This window comes from Prionailurus bengalensis, chromosome E2, assembly GCF_016509475.1.
Source record: "Prionailurus bengalensis isolate Pbe53 chromosome E2, Fcat_Pben_1.1_paternal_pri, whole genome shotgun sequence".
NCBI classification, from domain to species: domain Eukaryota; kingdom Metazoa; phylum Chordata; class Mammalia; order Carnivora; family Felidae; genus Prionailurus; species Prionailurus bengalensis.
In genome coordinates this window covers 34490152-34505482 of record NC_057352.1, presented here as the reverse complement: position 1 = coordinate 34505482, position 15331 = coordinate 34490152, and the positions used below count along the sequence as shown (strand labels likewise).

Here is a 15331-nt window from a genome sequence, read left to right as displayed (position 1 = left end):
AGGTCTTCTTGTCCCCAGTACCTACCGGCTGCCAGGGCCCAATTCCAGGGACTTACCCACAGAACTCGCCTTTCTGCTCCTCGCTAGACCTGAAGTGCAGGGTTGTGTGATACAGGGACCTGGAACGGACAGCACCTGAGTCAGCCACCCTTGGCTACAGCCTCAGGGGGCCTCCTGGGGCAGGCTTCCTTCAGAAGCCAAGCCTCTGACTTGGCTTCTACTGTCTCCATCCAACCCCCACACACCTACCAGACCCTAGGCACAACCCTCCAAGATGAGACCCAGTTGTCCTAGGGCAATGCCCACCTGAGATCCACCTTCTGAACCTGTGGGCACAGGCTGAAGAGGTCGGCCAGCAGGAGGGGGCTCCTTGGGGACAGCCTTGTCTCACTCAGCCTGGGAAGGAAAGGAGTGGGACCATATGTGAGCAAGTAGGAGCCAAGCAAGAGCGGACAAGGAACCTGGGTGGGCTGGAGGGGAAAGAGAAAAAAAAGGATGGTGAGGGCTGGCGGGCCAGCAAGGCGATAAGGAAGAAGGCAGGGCCTCAAGAGGGACAAATAGGAGCTTAGAGTCAAGGAGACTTGGGTTTGAGCCCCAGTCCTGCTTATCGTCTGTGTGTCCTTGGACGCATCACTTGACCTCTCTAAGCATCAGCTTCCTTCCCTAGAAAAAAGGACCACTCATGGACCTTCTTCTAGGGTGTCGTGAGGGCCTCATCCTACCAAGCTTGTGCACTGCCTGGCACGGCACCCAGGCTTGTTTTCCTATTATACTGTTTCTTCCCTCAAGCATGGACCAAACAGGCCAGTCCTGCTGACAGGGAGTGGGAGGCGCCAGGCCCTTCGAGTCGTTTCTCAGTGATTTGGGGCTAGATAATTTGCTGGTGTTGGGGGCTGTCCCGTGGGGTGTTTAGCAGCATCCCAGGCCTCTATTCGCTACACACCATTCGTGGCTCCCCCTCTCACCGCCCGCCTCCCTCTGCCATGACCAACGGAAATATCTCCGTTGCCATGTATTCCTGATGGGCAAAATCACCCCTGGCTGTGAGCCCCCGCCTTCCAGAAAGTGAGATGGCTCCACCTTGCCCTCAGAGGCATCCTTGGTGCTTCCATTTCCCTTGCCCCACAAACTCTCTACCAGCTTGTCACGTCTGTTCCATTCTCAAGTTCTACCCTGGATCTGCCTGCTTCTGCCCTGGCCCCCAATCCCCAGCCCGCACCATCTCCGACCCTGTACAGCCTCTTCCCTGCTCTCACTTCCACTCCTGTCCTCTAACCCCTTCTCAACCCAGCAGCCAGACTGAACTTTTGAAAACACACATCATTCCTCTGCCTTTCAAGCCCCCTTGGACACAAACCCCCAAGCTCCTCCCCGTGGTTCCCAGGCCCTGTGTTGACCGGTCCAGGTCCCTCCCTCTACCTCCCGTCTGGCAACTCTCCCTGCCGGCCCCAGGGTGCTGGCCGCATTGCCCTTCTGGCTGATCCTTGAGCCCACCAAGCTTAATCTTGCCTCAGGGTCTCACATGTGCTCTTCCCTCTACTTGGAATGCTGTTCCCTTCTCTTCACAAGCCCGAATAGTCCCTTTTGTCCTTCAGGCCTAACCTTAGCATCCCTTCTTAGAGGTATTCCCTGACCACCCTCACCGTTGCAGACACTCTCGGCCACGTTACCTAGAAAAATACCTCAGCACTGGCTGAATTGGTGTTAAGTGCTTTTACTTGCTTATTGTCCAGCTCCCTCTACTACAAGGTAAGCAAGCTCCAAAAAGACAAGGACCTAGCCTTTCTTTCCCCCTCTTTGCTGTGTCTCCAGCCCTCCAAACAGTGCCTGGCCCACTATGGATTGAGTAATACAAAGCGTGAGCCCTGGTGAGGGACAGGCTGGCCACCTCATTCCAAAGACGGATGAGAGCTGGGGCCGAGGCTGTGTGACTTGGGCATGGAGAGGTCTCTCTCTGGTCCGGAGTCTCCCACCTGTTCATGTCAGCCTGCCACTTTTTGTGTCCAAAGGAGCCCTTCCCATTGTGGGTGCCGTGGGTTGAGCCGCCTCTGGAATGTCACACGTCTCCTCCTTCCCGTCCCTACAGGACTCAGGGATAAGCAAGATCCTGGATGTGAAGCGAGCCGTCTCCGGCATCCCAGAGAGCCTTGGCGTTAGTACTTATGTTGCTGTTATTAATGGTATGATTTAATTTCCTGTTGTATTTTTCCATCTCAGCTGCAGCTGCCTTCCCCCCTGCTAGAAGAGTATTTAAAGTAAATCCTTTTTAAATTCTAACCAGTCTGAGCCAAAATTAGAAAGTGGAGTTTTAAATACTTTCGAGAATGCTGCTTAAGTTACCCTTTTACGGAGTTAGATGGTGACCTTTAAACATGGGTGGGTGACACACATACAACCCACATCTGTGAAGTCCCTTCCTAGGAGTTGGTGACCTTTTTGTGGGCGAGACATACAAGAGCCCATTTGTCACAGACTTTCCGTTCTTCAAGGCGCCCGTAGAAGAAGGCGTCTTGTTTGAGTCCCGACCCTGCAGGAGGGGTCGGGGAATATTAGTCCCATTTGTCAGATGAGGAACGGCAGGCCCAGAGTGGTCAAATAACTCCCCCGCCCCACCAAGGCTAACAGGGTATTAGTGACGAGCTCCCGGTTGTGGCAGATAAAATGAAAGAGCCCAAGAGAAGGCGTGGCAGGCAAGGAGGGGGATGGCTTTGAAACCCAAGCGCCTCAGGCCAGGCCAGGGCAACGGGGAAACCAGTCTTACTGCAGCAGGCTTAGCTGGGGGAGCCGGGGCAAGTGGTTCAGCAGGGTCTCCAGGCTCTGGTCACTCAGGACCTCACAGGACAACCTGTGAAACAAAGCATCTGAATGAGGCGGGGAGCTGTGGGGAAAGCTAGGAGCACTCCCTCACAGCCAGAGCCTTCTGGAGAGGGGTTCCCAACGCGCTCCCTCCAAATGCTGGGCCCTTGAGGTATCATTGAGGCGGGAGGAAAAAGAAAGTCACGGAAGTTTTGGAAAATGCTGGTTAAGCCAAATTCAATAGTTTCCTTTGCTGCAGGACGTCTCAGAGTTTGAATATGCTGCCGTGCATCGTGAATTTCCATGGAGCTCTGACGCTTTCTCCCACATGTTGTGGACTAGCGGGATTATTATTTCGAGGGCCATGAAGATTGGTGCTCGGCGGAAGACACGTGTTAAGAAGAGAATGCCCCCTTAACCCGTGGTAAAGTAATAGTGGAAGGTCAGGCCTGCAGCAGGATCTGAGATGCCTGGGCCTCTGTCTGTCAAAAATGGACCGAACAGCTGATCATTGTCAGGATAATTTGTCGCCACCAGGTCCGCTTAGGGGAAATGCTAGATACCCACCCTTCGGGGTCTGCTCTGGCTACAGGACTCGGGCAAGCAGGGTGTCTAAGCGCCCTGGGATTTACGTAGCCTCCCCAGGTCTATGTCTGTCCCTTCTCTCCTCTGTCCCTGTTCCTTTGTGCCCTGCAGACCGCTTTTTCCTCTCACTGGGCCCTCCAGGGGCCTGGCCCAAGCCGCTGCATTATTTGCTGGTTGGGAGCTACTGTGGGAGAGACAGCCTCTGATTCTGGAGCTGGAGCCTCAGGGCCGAACCTCTGCCAGGGTCCAGGCACCTCTACAACCTCTGTCCCAGGATGGGGCCAAGGGCTCCAAGCATTGGCAGAATAGGGGGTCTTCACAAAAGGCGGGTCCATCCGCAACCCCCGCCCCCCCCCCCCCACACACACACATGGTTTCTCACCAGGCCCCAAATACATGGTGTTGTGGCTTCTGGTTGGGCCAATGTGGACTTTACACACTTTTTTTTTTTTACGCAATAGAAATGTTACCCATCACAACACCTCACGTGGAATACTGAAATGTTCACAAAGTAGACGTAAGGTGGTAGAATCTGGGGAGGGGGCCGGAACCCATCACCTTCCCTGGCATCCAAATTGCTGGAGTTCGGCCTTAAGGACCTTGATAACAATATTCTCATACGTGGTCCCAGCACTCTACAGCTGGCAAAGCGCTTTCATGCTATAATCTCATTTTTCCAGCCACAGCTGGGGGGGGGGGGGCGGAGCTTAAACCCTCATCTGTGCTCAGACCACTGCCTGAGATAGTTGACATTGTCTCCCACTATGGCGGGTGAGCCTCAGCAGGCAGTGATGTCCAGCCACACTCTGCTCCCTCCAGGGCCTGGTCCGGTGCCTGGTATACAGCAGGTGCTTAACAGTGAAATAACGGAAGGGTGCTTTTTGCAGTACTGGCCGCAGTGCTATAAAAAACACCACCAGCAGCAGCCTGGATGTCTGTCTAGACTCTAGAGAGGGGTGGTTGAATCACCTGTGGCATATCCAAACTGTGGAGGGTTAATATTAAAAGGGACAAGTGTAAAAAATAAAAGGTACAGACATACAAATGTTACATAAAAACGCATTAGAAACAATCGGGATGATTAAAAATTCATGGGCTACTCCATGATTTTAATATGTCATATAGAAATGTTAATATTTCAGGTCTGATAATGGTTTTGTGGTTATACAAAAAAATAAAGAGTACTCACTTTTCAGTTTCGCACACTGAAATAACTACAGATGCAGTCGTAAGGTGTCTGGGAATCGCTTCGAAATAACGTCTGTGTGCACGTGTGTGTTGGGGCCGTGACGTGATAATTATTGAGGCAGGTGGAAGGGACTGAGGGCCCACTACAATATTCGCTCCACTTTTTTTTTTGAGAGAGAGGGGGCGCTAGTGAGTGAGGGGCGGGGGGGGGTGGGGAGAGGGAGAGAGAGAGAGAGAGAGAGAGAGAGAGAGAGAGAGAGAGAATCCCATGAGGGGCAGAGGAGGTGGCTGGAGAGACAAAGAGAAGCAGGGCTCACCAAGAGCAGGGAGGGAACTTACCCGATACAGGGCTCAAACTGTCAAACTGTGAGATCATGACCTGAGCCGAAGTCAGATACTTAACAACTGAGCCACCCAGGTGTCCCTTATTCATTCTATTTTTATATATGTTTGAAAGTCCCCATTACAGAAGTGTGTGTGTGTGTGTGTGTGTGTGTGTGTGTTTAATAAAAAAGTAACTTCACAGTAGGGAAATCAGACAAATGGTATCTCGGCCAGGCGGTCAAGGTCAACATCAACAGTGCTAAGTCAAGTCCATAGCATGCACCTCTGAGACGCGATGAGAAGGATGCTTCACTTCTGTGGTCTTCTTCCCCCCAAACCCATAACCCCAGTTCATCCGTGAGAAAAACATCAGACAAAAGCAAATTGAGGGGCGTTTCACAAACCATGTCACCAGTACTCCTCAAGGCTGTCAAAGTCATGAAAAATGAAGACTAAGAAACTGTCACAGACCAGATAGACTAAGGACATCGACTAACTGCACTGTGGGATCTTGGACAGGATTCTGGATCAGAGAAAGGGCCTTCGTAGAAAACTGGTGACATCCCAATCAAGCCTGGGGTGCAGTTAATAGTCCTGTAGCAAAGTTGATTTCTCAGTTGTGACAAATGTACCATGACAAGTGATATAAACAGTAGGGGCAGTGGGTGGAGGAATTCTCTGGACCAGCTTTGCAACTCTTCTGGAAATCAAGTCTTAAGCTATTCTAAAATAAATGGTTTATTAAAATGTTTACTGGCGGGGCGCCTGGGCGGCTCAGTCGGTTGAGTGACCGACTTCGGTTCAGGTCATAATCTCACGGTTCGTGAGTCTGAGCCCCGTGTCAAACTGACCACTCAGAGCCTGGAGCCTGCTTCAGATTCTGTGTCTCCCTCTCTCTCTGCCCCAGCCCCACTCGTGCTCTATCTCTCTCTGTCTCAGAAATAAATAAACATTGAAAAAAAAATTTTTTTTAAAGTTTACTGGCTCCATATTCCAGGAAAGCCGCGATGTACTGTCACGAGACAGAAGTTCGTCGCAGAGACGTTACACGGTAAGATCCTGTGTCAGTTAACAATGTCAAAACCCCCTTGTTCTGTGTCCATAAGCATTTGCACACGGAGAAAGGCATGGAAAGACGGATACCAGGTGATGAACATGGATGAGCCTGCTGCAAGGGTCAGAGATGGGGGTGGGAAAGTGGGAACAGAGACCGTAGTGAGTGGGAGAATCATGTCAGTGAAGCTGTCGAATGCAGTGGGTCTGTGACCGCAGATAGGTAAAAACGGAACATGCACACGGATGAGGAGTGGAGGGTCCCAGGGACAAAGGACAGCACTGACTAGATGAGGAGAGGGGCATATTTAGGTGAGGCAGGCTTGTCCTGGATTTACTTTAAGGTAATTATTGTCAGAAGATGACAACGATGAGGACCAAAGGAAAGGCCGAGCATCTCTGCAGATGACAAAGCTGAGGCACAGGGAGTTAGAGCCATTTGCCCAAAGTCACCCAGCCTGGTGGCTGGGCCAGGACTCCTTTGATTCTAAGGTCCAGTCTCTGGTCACAGACCCCAGTGTTCTGGGGTGGGTGAGCTGCTAACCGGGAGAGGGAGGCCCGGAGGAGGGGCCTTCAGAAGTGATCTGCTTTAGCCATGGAGGCAGCCCGGGGGGTGGTCAGGGCTCCAGGGATGGAGGGAGCAGATTGGAGCTCCCGGGAGCCCGGGGTTGAGCAGATGGGGAAAGGCAAGCGGGCTCTCCCAGGAGGAGGGGCAAGGTGCCCTGTGGGACACAAGGAGCCTTCCACCAATAGGTCAGGGGCAGGCAGGGCTACAGGGTCTGGTGGGAAGGGACCAGCAAAGACTCACCTCTAGCCAGGATACCCCCACCCCCACCCCCACCCACGGGGCAGATGCCCACATGGTGTCCTCTAGGGCTGTGTCCTCCTTACTTACTTGACTTCCAGAGGCCCCGGGCACTTCTCCAGAGTCTCACAGAGGTGGGTGAGGCTCAAGGGCTCCAGCAGACACTGCCGGAGGCTGAAAGGGAGCAGTGGGCGGGGCAGGGCGTCAGAGAGGACCCAGGGCCTTTCTGCAGCCCCAGGGCCCTCCCCTTCTCCCTCTGCCCCTCCTCCTCCACCTCTAGGCTGCAGGACCCTTCCCTTTCAGGGCATGCTCTGCACTCCAAGTGTCCCCTATAGCCCGATCCCCACCACTCAGACAGTGACAGGAAAGGACCCCAAGTGCCTAGCTGCCCTTGCTCAGTTCCAAGGCCTCCCCACTGCCACTGCTCTTGCCTGAGTCCAGGCCACCACTGTCACTTGCCTAGACCACTTTAACACCCTCGAACTCCCCTCTGGCCTCCATGTAATCCTTCTCCACCTGCCAGTGCCAGTATCTTATCTCTTAAATGCAAATCTGACCATGCCTCTCAGGAGCTTAAGTCCCCTGTGGCTCCCTATTACTCTTATGCTAAAAGCAAAAGGCCTTTTCCATGGCCTCCCTTGCCTTCGCTCACCTCCACTTGCCCTGTATATGTCCCAGCCACACTGACATGCTTCCAAGAACCAAGCTTTCCCTCCTCAGGGCTTTTGCCCAAGTTGACCCATCTGCCTGGGACACCCCTCCCCACTCTTCCGCTGGATAACCCTGTTTGGACCCCAGCTGAGGTGGCTCTCTTCCTAGGTGAGGAAAGCAAGGCCCAGAGAGGGGAGAGGCCCAGCCATGGTCACACAGCCCCCGAGGCAGAGCTGGGAAGTCTTCTGAGAAAACAACAATGTGGTGTCTTTTCTCAAGGGAGAAGCCTGGGCCCAGCAGCCCCCCTCACCAGCCTTCATACCGGCCCTCTTTCTCTTCCCTCAAACTCCCTCTCTCCCAGCCCGAGCTCCCTTTAGCCTTTCCTCACTCCCTGACCCTTCACCCCTATCATGGTTACCCCCAAATAAGAAGTGGGTAAGACAGTACCAGACGCTCCTGGGGATGCAGCGCTGATCAAACGCGGAGAACTGGGCTCCCGCTGGGAACTCTGGCAAAGGTCCACCAGCCAACTGATCCCTTGGGGTGGGGAGACCGTTTTGAGAGGGAAGTTCAAATCGTGCACATTGGAAGAAAGACTCAGAAGTCAGGGCTGCAGGGGGCCTAGGGACAACCAAGGCCCTCACTGCACAGATGGGGAAACTGAGGCCCATGAAAGGGAGACCAGAGTGAGAAAAGCCAGCAGCTTACGCCTGTCCAGGTGGCGGCACCTGACTAGGTCAGGGGAGCCAGGAGGGAGCCCCTCCTCTTTCTGATCACCAGTGTGGCATTCACGGACTTCACCTTCCTGTGCCTCCATTCGTTAGGCTTCAAGAACCCAGAGTCCCCAGAAACGGAGACCTGGGCCCAGAACGTACGACCACCCGGGCCTTGGGCCACTCCAGCTTCAGATGGCCCAGCTGGTCTGGCAATGCTTTCCCCTGACACCTTAGCTGGGAACACCTTCTGCCCAGCTGCTGGGCCCACATCAGGCCGCCCCGGGGCTTGCCAACCTCCCACGAGAGCCCAGGGTGCCCGGACCCACTAGGGGGCAGCCAGAAATATCTGCGCAGAACCAACTGTCGTTCCTTGTTTACTGCAAAGGTGGGGAGACTTTGTCGAGCACCAACGGTTCTTGGCTTCTCAAATGCCATACTCACACAAGGTCAGAAGTCTGCAGAAATCTGCCAAATGTCTCCAGGGACGAAGCCTCGCTGCCCTCCCTCCCCCTCGGCAGCCCTGAGCCAACGCCTGCTCTGGGCTGTAACACCACCACCGTGGCCTCCCTCCCCAACTGCACTGCCTCCTTCCAAGAGAGACCTCAGCGGCCGATGACCACAAACCTACTGACACAGGGGTACATGCGCAGAAGTGGTGCCACACCTGCGTGGGTTACTCTAGGGCTAAAGGCATGGGGCTGGGGTGGGGGGCACCCGGAGGAAATGGGGACCGGGGGGAGAGGGGAGCCCACACTACCCCCAGAGCTCTCCCTCCTCACCTGCCTCTTCTGTCACCTCTCAGGACGACGTGCTGGCTCTCAGAGCTGCAGAGAGAGAGGAGGCATCAGTCTGACTGAGACCAGGTGGCCTGGTCAAGGAGCGCCTGGAGAGCGGTCCACTTTCTCAGCAAATACAACGATATGTATACTAAGCATAACTACACTGATTAGGGCACATCCAAGGTGCAACACTGACATGATTCCCTTTTATTCTCACAGTGCCGCTGTGAGGTAAGGAGGGATTCTTACCTCTCTTTGATAGAGGAGGGAACAGGTATGGAGAGGCTCAGCGACATGCTCAAATCTGCACAGCATGTAAGTGGTGAGCCTGGATTTGCACCTGATCTGTCTGTGCTCACACCTCCCGCTCTTGGAAGGGGAAAGGGGAGGACTGGGCAGACCTCACTGAAACCACGGCTCCTCTGCACGGCCTGGCTGGGTGACTTCCCTCCTATATTTTCATCAGCTCCAGAGACCCCATGAGTGAGCGCTCAATGGCCACCAGGGAGCTCCCAGTTTCCGTAAAAGTCTCCCAGGATAATCCAGAGAGTGAGCAAGGGAGAGCTGATGGATTGTGTCCCATGGCAAATTTGGAGAGATGTGAGAGTCCCAGGGAGACATTCATTCATCCGGCCGTTCACTCATTCGGCACACATCTAGCACATGCTCACTGGACCTGGGACCATGCAGGGCCCCGAGGAAGCTGTACTGTGATCGTGACAGACAAGGAAGTGCGGTGGGAGCTGATGACCTGTGCCGTCAGAGGGCACAGTGGGGGCCCAGAGGCACACTCACTTGACTTCCAGGTGGAAAAGCCACTGCAGAGTTGAGAAGCACTGGGTCAAAATGAACACCGAATCCAGGGACAAGCCGTTCTCACTGAGGCTGGAGAATCATAGGGGTGACGTTAACAGAGCTCACCCAAGGCTCAAAACCTCCCTGTTTGTGGTGAGAACCCAGGGCAGGGGAGAGCTGTCCCTGAGTCCAGACGACAGAGCTCACTGAACCCCAAATGGTCGGCGGGGGTGGGGGTGCCTCTTCTAACTCCCTATTGTACAGATGGGGAAACTGAGGCCCAGAGAGCAGCAAGGTCTTGCCCAAGGTTATGAGACATGTCAGTGACAAAGCTGAGAATACAAGTCTGGTTCCCTGGGTCTGTGATAAATCTGGGGAGTGCTTTCAGGCCGGAGTTGTGCCTCAATTTCCCCACCTGGTAAAGAAGGCGGTGCCCAGTGCCAAATGAAAATGCAGGGGTTCCTGTTCAAAAGGCAGGAGCAAAGCCTTTCCTTTCTTTTGGGTCTGTCAATCTGTCACGGTGTTTTTCTATCTGCCGTTTGACGTCGCACTCCTCTGGCACGGGTACTGGTAGGTGAGTGCGGACTCTCATGGGTCTGGGGTCAGAGTATTTCACAGTATGGAGGAGGTCACATGGAAATTTGCGCCCATCTACATATAATTTGCCTGCAGTGGTGAGGCCTACCTCCCCACCCACATGCAGGCCCAGAACAGGAACAGAGGCCACCCCTTCTTCCCAGATCCCACAGCAAGACAGCAGGGAGGGCCCTCAGGCCACAGCACTCATTCTAAAGTTGTAGACAAAACCAGAGCCAGGCCCTCTTAGAGTTTAGGTGTTAACTGGGAACCAGGGGCCCAGAGAGGTGAGGTAATTTGCCTCAGGTCACACAGAGAACTAATAGTTGTGAGCTCTCCCCAGGGGCTCCTCTCACTGTAGCCCAGAAGAGCTCAGGAGGAGGAGATGGGTATGTGGGAGCCTAAAACACAGGGGTCTTTTAGCATCCAGAAACTCTAGTCTGTTGCAGGCAAAGTCCTGGGGCTCCTGGCCTCTTTCTAGGGCATCCCTCCCATACTGAACATCTTCCCTCTTTCTGCTCTCCAGCTTCCCCGGGCACCCTGCTTGGGTATCCTGTCTGCCACAAATCCTCCCTGCCTACCAGCTTGTTCCCTATCAACAGCCCCTCCCTACACCCAGGGCCAGCATGGCCACCAGTCATTAGGCTAACTAATCATTAGGTGACACTTCAGCCATGCTTGACCAGGTGACCTGGGCCTCCCAGAGAGGCTGTGCAGAGACACAAAGGCAGGTTCAAGAAACAGAACCTTAAGTCAGCAGCTGGATCACTGAGTCACAGAGGCCAGTCTCTGTTAATGAGAATCACAGCGTAAGTACCCTTTTTGAGCACTTACCATGTGCCACGGACTGGACTAGGTTACTGACTTGCATTTTCTGATTTAATCTTTACAATAACGCAGGAGGGAATGAGATGGGACACAGAACACACCCCCCTTACACACACTCTCTCACTCTCTCTCTCTCCTTCTCTCTCTCTCCCTCCCTCTCTCCTTCTGATGAGGACAAGCCTCAAGAGGCTTTGCCTAGTTAGCTACTCACTTCAAGGACTGTAGAGTGCCCAACCCTGGGAGCAGCTGAGCCAGCTGGGCCGCGCCTTCGTCCCCCAGAGCGTTGCCTGAGAAGCTGGGAGGGCAGAGGGGAGAAGAGGTTAATGCAGGATCGGATTGGGGCTGGTAGGAGCTTTGTCTCTCCACTCTGGTCACTCAGTCACTTAGCTTCTCCTGAAACTGGGACACCACCCTGAGCTGCCAGGCCAGATCTCAGAAGGTCCCACATGGGTCAGCCGCAGGTTCCCCCAGGGCTCCTATCCTGAGGTCTGTGATGCTGGGGAGTCAAGAATCGACTTCAGAGGGGGTCGTATGTGGGGACCTGTATTTTAGGGGGAAGGGGTAACCCCTCGCCAGATTCTCTAAGGGGTTCCTGACTGCAGGAAGGAAAGACTGCCGATCTGAATCTTAAAGAATCAAAACAAAACCCAGCACGCTGACACCCACTGCCTGATGGGCCCCTCGGGCCCCTCCCCGCCCACCCACCTTCCAACAGCAAGCACTCACTCAAGGTGACTGAGGCGACAGCTTCCTCCCAGTGCCCTGCAGAGCTGTGCTAGGTGCTTGGCTTGCAAGCCACAGTGTGTCAGCCTGCAGAGGGGGAAGCACAGCCCTGCGGTGTCTGCCTCTTTGAACAGAGGTGACAGTGGCCACCACCCCCAAACACATAGGAGAGGCTTTCAGGAGAGGGACGGGGACGCATCTGGGATCCAGACAGAGGGACCAACGCACACCACACACATCAGACATGCCACACATGTGGCATCTGCCGCATAAGGCAGTAGAAAGCCAGAGACAGTAAGAGACACAGGGAGGCAAGCAGACTAAGATGGAGAGACACTAAGATGAGAGAGGAAACAGATGAAGAGATACACGTGCACATGCACCTACACACCCATGCACATGCAGGCATATGCACACACACGCATACACACGCACACACATGCATGCATGTACACGCACACACATGCACAAGCATGCACACACATGTATGCACACACACGCACACATGCATACACATGCACACACATGTACAGACATGCACACACGCACAAACATGGGCGTGCACACACATGCACGCGCACACACATGCATACACATGCACAAGCACGCTCACACACGCATATGCATGTACAAACATGCACACATGTGCATGCACACACACATGCATACACATGCACAAGCACGCTCACACATGCACACATGTGTACACACATGCATGCACACGCATATGCATGCACACACGTGCATATGCGTGCACACGTATGCACACGCATGCACACGCGTGTACAAACGTGCACGCACAAACATGTGCATGCACACACACGCACACACATGCATACACATGCACACATATGCACACACATGCATATGCACACATGCACATGTACGCAAAAACATGCACATACATGCAACATGTGCATGCACACACATGCACGCGCGCACATATGCACACATATGCACATGCATGCACACACACATATGCAGGTGCACATACACACACAGTGCCAGGAGAGGACAGACAGACAATGAAAGAAAAGGCAGCAAAGACAGAGAAACAGGAAATATAAGAGAAACAAGAAGCAACAGAGACAGGGAGAATCAGATGGACCTAGAATAAGAGAGAAGTCCAGAAGAATATTGACAGGAGCCCTGTGCGGGCTGAGCTAAGTCCCAGGATGAGGAAGGAAGGGGCCACATGTCCCCATTCTCTCCATCCAGAGTCCCCGCAACTCATCAGCTGCTGGAGGTCAGGGGAGCTAAGAGGAGTGGGGGCTCCCAGGCAGGGAAGGTAACTGAGGGGCTGCCTCGTGAGCCCTGGGTGGGATGGACTGGGCAGGGGAGGTGGGAGGCAGGGAAGCCAGGCCACAACTCCTGGATACAACAGGTCGTGTCTTCCAGGGAGCACCTGAGGCCAGAGGCCTGGGGACAGGCTTCGAGCGGAGGAAGGGATGAGCCTCGAGCCACAGCCAGGCCTGCAGTCCAGCACCGTACCTGATCCTTGTGGAGTGCGGGGGCAGCTCACAGGGCATCTGCCGCATAAGGCCGTCATGGAGTGCAGCCCTGGAGGGACACACACCAAGGCCAGGCTGAGCAAACTCCTCAGCCACTATCTCCAAGCCCACCCTCAGCCTCACCTCCCGCCATTCAGTCTCTACACGAGGCCTGGGGACAGCCAGACCTCGGTTCCACTTGGGCTTCTTGGCTTCCAGGCTGTGTGACGTGGGACAAATCACGTAGCCTTTCGCTGGGACAACGCATGTGAACTGCCTGAATGTGCTGCTTGCTGCATGCACATCATAGTAAGTGCTCAGCTAACCTTGGCTGTTAGTATCATTAATCTCAACAACATCATTAGTGCCTTCAGAGATGTCAGCCTAGAGCTCAGACCTTACATAAGACATTGTAGGAGACACTGACGGGCCAAGAGCTGAGTCTCTGCCCGTATGTTGGGCTGGGATAATCCAGGCACCTTGTAGGCGGCAAACTTCCTCTAAGGGGTCCTCCATGCCAGAGGGAGCCAGAAGTTCTGACCAAAATCAGAGCTATAGACCAAGCAATCCGCAGTCCTTGGGTTTAGGCTGAAGGACCCCAGGCTCTGGTGCTCTGCTGTGTGGCTATCCCATCCCCACCCCAGTACACCATTCTGTGTCACGGGGCAAAGGGGAGGCAGTCTGTCCTTTGACATTCCCTCTCAGGGCTGCCTCCCTTGCTGAGTCTGTCGGCTTCTTAATCCTTCGTGAATCTGTCAAGGTTCCCTGGCAGCTGAGTGATGTTGTCCAGCTGTGGAGGCCAGGGAGGATCCGGCCCTGGCTAAGGATGTGGCCAGGGTGATGCTGGGCCCTACCTCTCCTGGATCCCTCCCTGTTCCTCCTGCTGCGGGGCAAACGTGAGGACCACGGTTTTGTGCAGCAGGCTGCAGAGAGAAGAGAGGAAGGAGACAAGAGGCTTACAGGGGGTCCTTGTGTCATTTTATAACCTCGCCTGGAGAGACCTAGAAGGTGTCACCTCCCGCCTGTAGCTGCAGCTACTTGCTGTCACTTCCTGAGTTTCTGGGCTCCTGAAGTCTTTCTACAACAGAGATTTTGCAAACTGATTAAGCCCCACTTCCTGACAAGTCCTTCAAAGAAAGCCTCAGTTCTGCTTTCCCTCTGGTGTGGCCCTCAGGTTGAAACCCTCCTCCCTCTGCTATGTTTTCGGAGCATGCTCGGTCGAGGGCACTCACCCCAGCACAGCGGGGTCACTGCCAGGGCCGGGACAGGCACCGACAGTCCACCCGAGGCTGTAACTTACAGCAGGAGCATCCCTAACCTCAGCTGTATAAACTACAAGCTAAATACACATTTCTCATAGCAGAGGTCATACTTCTTCTGAGTGGAGAACTTACAAACTTTAGTACAGTAGGAAAGAAATAAAGAAAACCACCAACCATCTTTTCTACCTATCAATGACTGCTGATAATACTTGGGATTATCAGTGGGAGACCACTGATAATACTGGGAGTTCTCCAAGTCTTTTGTTTTTTTGTTTGTCTGTTTTATTATTTTTTTTAAGTTTATTTATTTTGAGAGCGCAAGCAGGGGAGGGACAGAGAGAAAGAGAGAGAGAGAGAGAGAGAGAGAGAGAGAGAATCCCAACATTCCTTCTACCTTTTGAGTATGTTTGAAAAGCCTTACTGTAAAAGCAATGGATCAAAATTTTTGTTTATTTAATATGCCACAGTCAGCTCTCCATGCTATAATTGTACCTATACCACTATTTTTCATTGAGTTTTTCTCTCTGAAGATAACTTAGTTTACTTACCTAATATTCAACTGTTACACATTTAAAGTACGTTCATTTTTTCCTATATAACCAATGCTGAGGTGAACATCCCTGCATCTAAATGTGTTTGTACCAGCAGCATGATTTCTTTACTATAAATTTCTAGCAATAAAGAGCGTCATTCGGAATGAGCTAAGGATCCCTTATCAGATCATTATATACAGTGAACCAAGGTCTCTTAATCTCTCCTT

General features: G+C 53.4%; 1 protein-coding gene across 7 annotated transcripts in view; it reads right to left on the bottom strand.

The window, feature by feature from the left end:
- Positions 1-15331, bottom strand: part of NLRC5 (NLR family CARD domain containing 5) — an 87689-nt gene that overhangs the window by 25097 nt on the left and 47261 nt on the right. For all 7 annotated transcript variants that reach the window (XM_043599253.1, XM_043599254.1, XM_043599256.1 and 4 more), the window contains exons 17-27: positions 14164-14232; positions 13311-13379; positions 11823-11906; positions 11308-11391; positions 9693-9782; positions 8898-8942; positions 7850-7939; positions 6842-6925; positions 2762-2845; positions 307-396; positions 57-119 (exon numbers count right to left, since the gene is read on the bottom strand). In XM_043599253.1, the coding sequence (XP_043455188.1) occupies positions 57-119; positions 307-396; positions 2762-2845; positions 6842-6925; positions 7850-7939; positions 8898-8942; positions 9693-9782; positions 11308-11391; positions 11823-11906; positions 13311-13379; positions 14164-14232 (852 nt within the window). The remainder of the gene's footprint in view (positions 1-56; positions 120-306; positions 397-2761; positions 2846-6841; positions 6926-7849; positions 7940-8897; positions 8943-9692; positions 9783-11307; positions 11392-11822; positions 11907-13310; positions 13380-14163; positions 14233-15331) is intronic.